General features: G+C 40.7%; 1 protein-coding gene across 5 annotated transcripts in view; it reads left to right on the top strand.

The window, feature by feature from the left end:
- The first annotated feature begins 371 nt into the window (after window positions 1-371).
- The window catches only part of Best3 (bestrophin 3), a 42,136-nt gene continuing 31,035 nt past the window's right edge, over window positions 372-11,472 (top strand). The window contains exons 1-4 of one of the 5 annotated variants that reach the window (XM_023716336.1): window positions 431-532; window positions 2,139-2,234; window positions 5,588-5,682; window positions 6,156-6,389. In XM_023716336.1, the coding sequence (XP_023572104.1) occupies window positions 6,227-6,389 (163 nt within the window). In that variant the 5' untranslated portion in view covers window positions 431-532; window positions 2,139-2,234; window positions 5,588-5,682; window positions 6,156-6,226. Of the gene's footprint in view, window positions 533-1,827; window positions 2,235-5,587; window positions 5,683-6,155; window positions 6,390-11,472 lie in introns of those variants that run through there. The other 4 variants (XM_023716338.1, XM_004632211.2, XM_023716335.1 and 1 more) reach the window with 4 other exon arrangements.

Genomic DNA, 11,472 nt, shown 5'->3' with positions numbered 1-11,472 from the left:
CTTGTCTGCTTCATTTTGGGCTTCATAAAAAGTCCTTCATTTCAATCCCAAAGAGAGTGTCCTAACTCCTTTCTTTGGCTGGTGAGCTCTCTTCAGAATTCTTTAGGGGAAAATGGTCCTTTCTTCCTTGATCCCAGGATGAAATCGCAATGAATCTAACAGATTTAAATGGCCCAACATCCTTCACGTCACCACCGGCTCCTCATTCAAAGGGGTACTTTCAGTGGCAGGTGGAGTTATAATTATAGATTAGAAAAAAGCAACATCAGCAGCTGTCGCTTCTGTTTGTTCCCAGCTATAACTGTCATCAGTGGGCAGATTGGCATAAACAGGCCTCCTCAAGTGGAAAAACATCCAAGCCCTGTGCTTGTTACGCTCTGGGTCCGCACGGTAGCCAGCGAACAGAAAGAAAATCTGACTGTCCATGAAGGAAGGCTGAATCCAAGCGTGTAGCAGCAACCGGAAGGCACCTCTTCAAGGGGAGCCTGAACCTGGAAGACTCCCTTTGCTTTCGGAGCCTCCGAGTAAATAGGTTGGTGGACTTGCATTTTAACGCTAAGCTCTACTCTCTGTGATGTTAGTATTCCTGAAAGAGGCTAAGCAGAAGGGTGAGAGACTAAATGAAAGAAAGTTACTTGCAGACAGTTTTTAAACCTACCATGGCTCTGAGAATGAATTACGGAATGGGCTTAATTTATTATGCTCCTGTTCCAATGTTGGCTGTGTTCACATTAGACAAATAGAAAAGGTAAAGATGGAAAAATGAAACTGGTCTGTGGCTTGAGTCCCACTTTTTCGTAATGCCGTTTTCTTATGCCAAAAGGTCCTGGTTTCTTTATTAACATAGTAATGTTGGATTCTGCATTTGTGATTAAAAATATATATACACTATGAATGTGAATCCCAGAGTTTCATTTCCTTCAAGAAAATAGATAAATTGGAGTTGGATTATTTTTCTGGGTAGGAATAAAGACAAAATTTCTAGTGTATTGTACAATGTGTGATATATGTTACTGCACAAGAAAACTGTTACCGGGTTTATTTTTATTTTTACAACAATTCTACCTACAAAGCTCCATGATCTCAAAGTAGCACTATAAGAGTTGCCTCATGGATCCTTTTAAGAAAACGGATATTTCAGAAGAGTTTTATTTTATCTGCATATGATCCACGTTAGCTAACAGTGGAGTAGGATTTTCCAAGCTTAGCTTTGGGCCATCTATTTCAAACACTGAATCTTTAGCACCTCAGGGACAAGCAGTGCAATCTCAAAGAACTAACCCAAAACTAAGCTCTGGGGTGTCATGCTCCCCCTATCCACATCCGAGGAACAGATTCAAGTAGCAAGTCCTAAGACATAACCTCATTCTATTCAGTTTCAATCTGAAAGTTAACCTCCTGTAAGCATCTGAATGAAACTTTTCATAGAAAAAGAATTGCACTTCTAAAAATATCACGGAGCACAGAGAGCTAACCCCATACCAAGAGCACCTCTAGACAGACACCCCATGCAACTATAATGCCCAAGTAACCCACCAATTGAATTCCCACAAGGGCCTGGCTTCTTTCCAACAATATCTAATTTCTAGGATGAGAGGCTGAACTTCCCCTTAGGAATTTTAAAGGGGATAGCAAATTTAAGTTTACTTTAACAAACTTATTGTATGGACATTGCTCTTGTAAATATCAATTCATGTAGCATATCAATACCTTAAATGCTCCTATGGATTAAGAAAACATATGATAGGCAACATTACACAGTAAATTTATAGCTAATTTATTTAAGTATTTATTGAACAGTGGCTATTCAGTCCAAAATAATATTTAGTTATTCGGGCAATTTTAAGATTTCTGGAATCATTCGTCGCAGAAACTCCTGTCCTCCCTTTTATTTACTAAGAGCTCTAACACTGAGGTTATCCTCAAGTTTCAAGTGTGCAAACTGAGAAAAGAATGGCTGGTTGATTACTGGCTTGGGTTGCCTTTGATATACAGACTTACTTATGCCCTGTCTTAAACATGACTTTTTACTTGTGTTTTGTCTTCTTACTCTTCTAGAAAAAAAAAAAAAAACTATCCAAGATGACTGTCACTTACTCCAGTAAAGTAGCAAATGCGACTTTTTTTGGATTTCATAGGTTACTTCTCAAGTGGAGAGGCAGCATCTACAAACTACTGTACAGGGAATTTATTGTTTTTGCTGTTCTTTATACAACAATAAGTTTGGTGTACAGGTACTTTGATTTGCATGTCTCCTTCAATGACCATCAAATAGTATGTAAGAATACAGTCTCAAAAATCCAGAACCCTTTGGTTGCGCTGACTTTTGCATTACGTTACCTCTTCCTTTGCATGAACTGTCTGTTGTTTTCCCCGCAGGATGGGGTGTTTTAATCCACACCTAACCATTCCATAGGATATTAAATTCACTGTAACTCTCAGGTTCAAGGGACTGTCATTCCAGCCCACGTCCACGACCACAAAGAGGTATTAGTCGTGCTTCAAGGCATTGCTGTAAGCATAAATTGGATGGTTTTTACTTAGATCCTTATTGTGTCCATTTTGAATAGGGGAAGTCCACAAACAAGTAATTATTTATACTTCCCCAACTGTCACGCATGGGTTGAATTTGTGATTTGACAGCTAGTTGCAACCACATATGTAATTACGTTCAGGAATGACAAGTATCAGACAACTTTGCTTCCCCTGCCTGGAAGGATGACCCTTTCTTTATCCAGGATTGTACCCTCCAAACTTACCAGATCTCAAGTAAGGAATCAAGGCCTTCAGATGAATTTATTTCCTTATATTTTCTGATTTCAGGACATGTTATGTTCAGAAAAGGAGGCATATTCACAACCTATGCCTGTCAGGGTGATAGAAAATTTGAACAGTATCGTGTCCAGGAAATACTTTTACAACTAAAAATTATAGTGTTAATAAAATTTTATCAGTATGAGGAGGCTTTAGTGAGCTTTTCTCTGCATATATAAATGCAGGTATTTCTTCTCTGGAGGAAGTTAAAGCTTAAAACAGGAAAGCTAAAGGTTTTTGAGGATGTATTTATACCTTTCCTACACATGTACAAATGAACAAATTTGTATATCACTGCTCTTACCCACGTTCTTTTTGCAGCAACAGGACTCTATTTGGAGAAGACAGAAACTAATTTAGCTAGCTGATAATCATCAAAAATAAAATAGAGAGAGAGATTTTCCTATATATCAACACTGCTGTTCCAAATAAATACACATATTGATACACGTTTTAGCAAAATATCTTTATTAAAGGCTGCTAATAATTTTTCAGCTATGTCTTACATAATTTGATACAATTTACTTGTGTGTCTCCTGCACCTTCAGATTATAAAAATAGTGAAAGATGTGTTGATGTTCCAAGATAATTATCTCATTAGTTTATTTTTACTAATGTGAGTTTATTGTTGCTACTGCTGCTTAGAATAGAATATCCCTTAGAGCAGTTATGATGTAGCCAGAAGTACTCCTTGGTATCTCAACGTTTACTCCAGTATCCTACTTCTAACCTCCTCCTCCCAAATTGTATGCTTATGTTTGTTGCAAAGACAAAAGAATGCTTACCAACAATAACCATCAGTTCAAATTATCCTGTATTTTTAAAAGTTCAATTATAAGATCTTGTTAAAGTAGATCCTTTCTATCTTGGTCAAAGATTTACCAAGAACTACAGAATAAACTTGTTTTAAAAAGTCAAATGTACCTGTGGAAAAATATAAACACAGTTTTATTTCCAAGTCTACTAATGACCTGAATTTTTTATTAATCCTGTTATAAGCAGATAATTATATTTAACAAAAATCATAAGGCAGAACAGTAATTCATTAAATTGATTATGCTTTTCCTATTTTTAAAGATATATGATAAATAATCTCTTTAGTAGTTTGTAACTGTTAACACATCTATGTGTCTCTTATCTAAACATTTTTCTGTAGCCAGCTAGTAATAATACCAACTAGTTTATTATAAAGTATGAGGTCATAATATCACTTCCTATGTCTGATATTATTAATCTTTTAATTCTTATAATATCCCTGCTATATACGTATTATTAACAAATGACAAAACTGAGATTCAAAGAGATTGGAAAATACGCTCGAAATCCAAATCAGTAAGAGATAGACCTGAAATTAAATTCTGGCTTGTCCTGAACCGAAGATCTATACTTTCCACCTTAAATTTTCTTTTGTCATTTTGATTTACATAATAGAAAACTATTCTGACCGTGACCTGCCTTCAACATGACCCAGCTAGGCTCCTGTAACCAGTGGTGCCTCCTTTGGGGGCTCTTCCTAACTTTAGTAACTGACCCCTCCTCCAATGCCGGGGCAGGAACCTCCAGCCAAACACTTTGTTTGTCAGAATTCGCTCCCCACAGGACCCCTCCTGCGATATGACTGATGGTTCACTATTGCCTCGGTGTCCCTCGGCTTTCCTTAGCCAAGTTCTACGTGCCAAAGGGTCCTTGAATGATTTTTGGAATGGAATTTCCTCAGGTTCTTCCATCTTTCAAACAGCTGCACTCCTAGTTTTATGCAAATTCATGTGTGCACTTTCTCTTTCCATACTTTGGTCATGAGTATTACCCTGCCATTAGGCATCACTTCTGATTATGAATCTCACCCTACAACACAAATTTCAATGATGGCCTCATAAAAAAAGTTCTGTTTAACAATACCAGAAAGTGGCTTTGGTAGGACAAGTCAGATCTATTATAAACATTTCAAGGCAGTGACTAAATGTAAAAATAAAACTTTTCACCTCTAATTGTGAAATTTGTTTTATTTATATTTCAAATAACTAAGGGATTTTAAATAATTATAAGGGCTTTTGAAGTACAGCATGCACAAACGAAATGTATTAAATAGCATATTCAAGAGGAAGTAAGATCAAGATGTCAAATGCTATTATTTAATAATGACTTAACTCAGCATTTAATCAATATTCTCATTTTTAGTATACCTGAGTAATAACTAAAGATGGATTTTTAACAATATATCTTATTTTCTAGCATACCTAGATTATGTTATATTTTACATCCAAACCCAATGAAATGATTATACAAAATTTTAAAAATACTGTTTTTTTAAAAAAAAAATTAAGTTTTAAAAATAAAATGACTAATGAATTCCACTACAGCGGTACTTCTGTTCACAAACACTTTTATTTGTTCACAAACAAAAGCACTTGGCAAAATTTTGTTTTTGTTGTCAAACTCCACACTGGGTAGCAAACACAACTGCAAGCTATCTTTTCCATATAACCACAAACACGGCTCTCTTTTCCAAAATCACGGGACAAATCATGTTTGTGAACCAAGGTACCACTGTGTTTCACGGTCAGTAACATTAATGTGCAAAAACTTCAGCACTTGAAATACTAAGCAAGTTAAAAGCTTGGATGGCACATCAGCTTGTAGAGAAAGGAAGCAGTTATTTTTTCCTTTAAAAACAAGCATTATTTGTGCTTCGTTGTCTGCACTTAACGTCGCCTGCAAAGCAGGTGCAGAAGTATAATATCATAAAGGGCTGTACATTTTATTTTTGCTCCAGATTGTTACTTACAGGAGCCCAAAAACGTTACTTTGAAAAATTATCAATTTACTGTGACAGATATGCTGAACAAATTCCAGTAACCTTTGTGCTTGGTAAGTACAGGTCACACGCAGAATGCGGCCACACAGCTGTCCCCGTTAGGGTGGCACCAACAAGCCTGCATGGGAGTGTTTCCAAGCTGGAAGGCATGCCTGCAAAGCCGGCGCTTGCAATAGAACAGCAAGTTTCAACCGTAAGGTGTCTTGCCTTCAAGGCTGCTTTCGCCAAATTAACACCAAACAAGTGTAACCTGCTGTTGGACCATTACGCCTTGTCTTCACTAACTCTCTACTTTGTTGTTAATATTTGAGTTCTAAAACCCACTTACGGGCTGTTTGGCTTTGCCAGGCAAAAATGACATTCTTTTTTTTCTTCTGGAGGGCAAAATCCCTCTAGAATAGTAATGTATTTTTATATCCTCCAACCCCTAAAAAGGCTAAAATTCTGCTTAAAAAAAAAAAAAAAATTCAGTGTCTCTAAGGGGTCTACTATAAGCAACGTCTTTATGCTGTCCTTTATCCTGCAGGATTTTATGTTACTCTGGTAGTGAACCGATGGTGGAACCAGTTTGTGAATCTGCCCTGGCCGGATAGGCTGATGTTCCTCATCTCCAGCAGTGTTCACGGAAGCGACCAGCACGGGCGCCTGCTCAGAAGGACGCTGATGCGCTACGTGAATCTCACGTCCCTGCTCATCTTCCGTTCCGTCAGCACCGCTGTGTACAAAAGGTTTCCAACGATGGACCACGTGGTTGAAGCAGGTACTGTGAGTGGCTTTTCTTTCCATAGAGTCTTCCCAATGGGCATGTGGACCCCCAAAATTGTTTTGAGAATCTCTTCAATTTATCCATTCATTCAACAAAAATGCATTTTTAAAAAATTATTTAGTACAGGGTCTGTAGGGTCTCACTACTCAGATCGGACTCAAAGTGATTCTCCTGTTTTCAGCCTCCCAAGCGCTGGGATTACAGGTGCGCACCACGACGCCTAGTCTAAATTGCCATCTCAGCGCATCCTCGGGGCGGGGTCAGCACAGCACACCAGGGATCAAACCCCTGTCCCTGTGTCTGCCTAAGCAGGCCCTTTAGTCAGCTGAGCTATCTGGCCAGCCCTTTACAAGCATGTATTGATCACCTCCTGCGGGCAGAAACAGTCCCGAGAGGCAAAGCTAAATCAAATATGGTGCCTGCCCTCAGCAGATAGTCACGTGGCCTTCAGAGACTGTAATGACAGTAGTCATGGTGAAACAACCTGCCATATTACCTTACAGCTTTCCAATTCTTTACAGTGTATATTATCTTGTGTGTAGTTCATCCAGACCTCAAGAAAACACGAAAAAGACAAAACTGACTTGGAGAGGTTAGCACCTGCTCTGACTCATGCAGCTCCTTGGCTGTAGAGATAAGATTAAAATTAGGGGTGGGAACTCCTGCCTCGATGCTGTCCTCGAAGCATAAGCAGATTCCCGTAGAAATCTGCCAAGTTGCCTTTCCCCTGAGCAGGCCCTGAGAGGTGACAGTTAACGACTATTTCAGCGTGGATCTGTCCTTGCCTGAATGCCTCAGGGTGGATAACGCAGTCATTTTCTCTGGACTCCTGCAGACTGACTGCTCAGAATAAACTACTTGAAGTGTGGTTTTCTTTGGTGTGCAGATATGCAGCAGAGAAGCCTTCAGTAGGCTGGGGATTAAATGAGATAATTCTTCACACAGATAATGTAAGAATTGTGAGGTGATTTTGCCTTTATAGTGAATACAGTTTCCAATTAAATAGGAATCTTCTGTTTCTTTTCCTGAAATGTCCTTGAAAATAGTTATTGTTGCTAAAAAAATATTTGTCTGTTTGGGGAGTTTTCTGTGGCTTGTTGTTGTTTTTTGTTGTTGTTGTTGTTGTTATCTGTTCTTTCTCCTCACCTAGGCGTGTAGAAAATAGCTAAAAGCACCAAGAGTTTGAATTATTTAACCTTTGCTTGCTACCTAACCTCATGTGAGTTACTTAACTTCATTTTCCTAGTCCATAAAATGGCCTTATAATAACTTATACTAGCACCTACCTCATTACTTAATAGGCTTATTATGAAAATTGAATAAGTTAATATTTGCAAAATAAGGCAGGTGTGGTGGTGCATGCTTGCAATCCCAGCTCTCAGGAGGCTGAGCCAAGAGGATTGCTGTGAGTTCAATGCTAGCCTTGGCTATAAAGTGAGTTCAAGGCCGGCCCCGAGCTACATAGTGAAACCCTGTCTCAACAAAGCAAGCAGAACAAAACAAAATAAAAAAAAAATAATTGCAAAATACTTGAGAGAATGCTTGGCACTTGGTAAGGGCTATATGATTTCTTGCTCTTTAGAGATCATCTGAAACACCAGCATCATATAGCACTTTGATCACTTTAAAAGATTCGTTGTGAATATGACATCCCAAGTCTCCTTGGTTTCCTTTGATCGGGAAGTTGTGAAAGTCAAGGTGGAAATAAGGAAGGAGAGATGCTGATGCTGCAGTTAGAGGGTTTGCAGTAGAGTATGAGTGAGTCGTGGGGTAGGAGGATCCTGTTGGTTAAGGTTTCCAGCAGAGGGTATGAATGGCCAGGCAAGTGTACAGGTGTATCATGACATAAAAACAACAGAACTACTCAACCATCAGTTGCCATCTGTCCTCTGCATATAAAAGAAGCATACTGCTTCAGAATAAGCAACCAAGTTGAAAATGCTTCCTGACAACTTTGTTTTCTTACCCTAGTATCTAAAGAATCAAACATTTTAATAATTGTCACTTCTAAAGAAAGACCAAAAAAAAAAAAAAAACAACAACAACCAAGAAAGATGTGAGCCATCCCAATTGCTGAGTGAGAACTAAAGCTTACTTAGATGGATAGAGGAATATTTCTCTGGTTCTGACACATCCTCAGGCTGAAGAGAGGGCATTCTGACAGGAATTGACACCAGGCCCACTTCTCAAAGCAAATCAGATCCTCCTCATGTCAGCTCCATATTAAAAGCATGTGGGGAGAAAGCCAAGATGGGTGGCATTGGAGACACCTTGGGGGCCTTGGGTCCAACTGAGTCCAGAGGGGTGAGCTGGCATCTGGGCTGAGGAGCAAGTAAAAAGGGAGAGAGGGAGGAGGGTGACATGCTCCCATTCCTCATGGGTACGCTTTTCATGACATGAGGACCTCTTCCTCATCAGACTCACGCAGATGTCCACGTGTGCTCACCCCCAGGCCTCTTCCCTCCCACAGGCGTCCGGGGCACTGGAATGCCTCTCTCGCCAAACCACCAAGACCCCTACACCACAAGGGAGTCTGGAGATCTGCTCTTCACTCCTTGACATGTGTTTCAGCTCCTGTGTCTCCAAGTTGCGGTCCGCAGAGCCTATGTCCTGACTAACCTGAGTTATTGATTTGAAATACACGTGCCTGAACTCAGCTTAGGACTACTGTATTGGAATCTGTGGACATCGCCCAAGTACCTGCATAAAAACATGCTTCCATGTCATGTTGTGTACAGTGACCTTGAGGGGTACTGGATCTGTTGTGGGTGTTCGTGTTCTTGTTTGTCGCAGCACTGGGCTACATTGCCAGCCCATTTTTATCTTTTTTATTTTGAGAGAGGGTCTCACTCAGTTGCTAAATTTCCCAGGCTGAGCTCAAAGTTGGAATCCTCTTGTCCCAGCCTTCCAGAGTGCTGGGATTACAGACATATGTCACCACTAGGATATTTTTTTAAGTCCCTTTCTTGCCCCTGGAATAAAAACTTCGGCAACCACCAGCTTGTTAATAACAACAAGTAGCAAAAATTAAGAAATTAGAAACAATCAAGAAAGGGTAGATTCAAGAATTTCACCAGTTGCTCCAGAATTATAAAGGTGGCTTTCAACGTCATTCTGGCCAGAAGAGTTGAATTAGAGCCACTTAGACATAATCAGCATCATTCTGACTAAATTTTTATTGGTTTGATCCCTGACCTGCCGTGCTGGCCCTGGCCCCCTAGGGTGAGCTAAGACTGCAAGTGAGACTGGGCATGGTGGCACGTGCCTATAATCCCAGCACTTGGGAGGTTGAAAACAGGAGAATGACTCCGAGTCTGATCTGTGTAGTGAGACCCTGTAGACACTATACTAAATACATTTTTAAAAATTGTGGTTGATTTGTTTGGACTGGCTGAGGTGGAAGCAAACTGGGGGAAATTGGATGGAGCCCCAGCCTACCCAAGCATGCTGTGAGGCCATCCCCAGATCCCTGTGAAAAAGGCCCCAGCGCTTCTTTCTACTTGTTGAGACAGCTTTCACCATGCAGTTCAGGCTGGCCTTGAATTCACTTGTGTAGTCCAGGCTGGCTTTGAACTCACAGTGATCCTCCTGCCTCAGCCACCCAAGTACTGCATTAACAGGCATGTGCCACCTGGTCTAGCTCCAGAACTTTCTTTAATTCCTGGTGCTCTTTCAGAATTCAGGAAAAGGGTAGTAGGCCTAGCTTGTGTCCACAGGAGCACAAGCTTGTGTGTTAGCCAGCAGAGCAAAGGTTCAAGCCACTGCCCTCTACACAGGGAGAGATGCTTCAGAGGCCGGGCCCTTCCCAGCTGGGCCAGGGCCTGCTCCTCCTGTCCAGGGAGTGCTGACTCACCGAACGTCCTGCTCTGCCCGCAGAGAGGGCTGACTCAGAGTCTGCACTCAGTCTGTTTCCAAGTTCCTCCAGTTGGGCGCTTGCCTGGCTGTCCTTCGCCTGTGCCAGAGTTTCTGGGAAGGATGGGAAGTTCAGGAATGGTGGAGGAGACACAGATGCCCTGAGGCTGGGGACAGAGGCTCCTGTCTGCTGCTGCTGCTGCTGAGAGCAAAGAGAGTTGGCACACACCATTGGCAAGGGCAGTGCTAAAGATACAGAAAACCTTGTCGTTTGTCTCCTTTATGTGAGTACAGAATCACAAACTTCAGCATGTATTGGATATTGTTACAGTCAGTCAATAAAACTAAAACACGCAGGTCTGCAGATCCTGATTCTGGTTCTGATTGAGGAGGTCAGAAACGGAGTCCAGGAAGCAGGGTTTTCAACAAATGCCAACGGCCAGGCAGATGGTCACTGGGTCATACTCGGAAACAATGGGCTTGAAGTACATGAGGGTCTCTGCACCCACTTCTCTGTCCTGCTTCAGAGAAGGCTGAGCCTGTGTAGCTTCATTGCTGGTGGGGGGAGGGAAGGGAGGGAGGGAGGCAAGAGAATGCAGACCAACATCCAGCAGGCCCTTGGGGGTCGAGCCAGGCTGCCTACCTGCTGGTCCCCAAACCTTGCTTTCATGTTAGTAGTCATGTTATATTACTATGGCAAGTGAAAAGACCCCAAGTTAAGTCATATATATGTGACTTGATTTCATAGTCGTGTGTGTGTGTATGATTTTGATGTTACAGGTTCAATTTCTCAAAATAAAAAGTTGCTTCTAGTCATCTATTAAAATAAAAATATAACAATTGAATTTAAAGTAATCTTTTACGCTGTTAAGTCCCCAAGCTGCTCCATTACCCATTACTCATCAGAAAGATTACAATATAGTCTGTCAATTTGTGTATCCCAGAAATTGTCGTGGAAAATTCTAGCCATCTGAATGCCCTGGAAAAAAGTCACTTGTCCCAAGTCAAGTATGAAATTCTAGATCTTTATTAATTTAAATGTTTAAATGTTAACTTTAGTTAAGGGCTTTAGAATCTGCCTAGATGATGAAATACTTTCATCTAGTATTTCAAAGGCATCAAGAGAAAAAAAAATCAGTCTCTTCAAAATTACTTACCAGGGGCTGGTGAGATGGCTCAGTGGTCTAAAGCACCTACTTAGAACAAGCTTAGCAAAGCACATGGA

This window comes from Octodon degus, unplaced genomic scaffold (genome assembly GCF_000260255.1).
Source record: "Octodon degus isolate 3935 unplaced genomic scaffold, OctDeg1.0 scaffold00047, whole genome shotgun sequence".
NCBI lineage: Eukaryota > Metazoa > Chordata > Mammalia > Rodentia > Octodontidae > Octodon > Octodon degus.
This window is presented reverse-complemented; position numbering and strand designations above follow the sequence as displayed.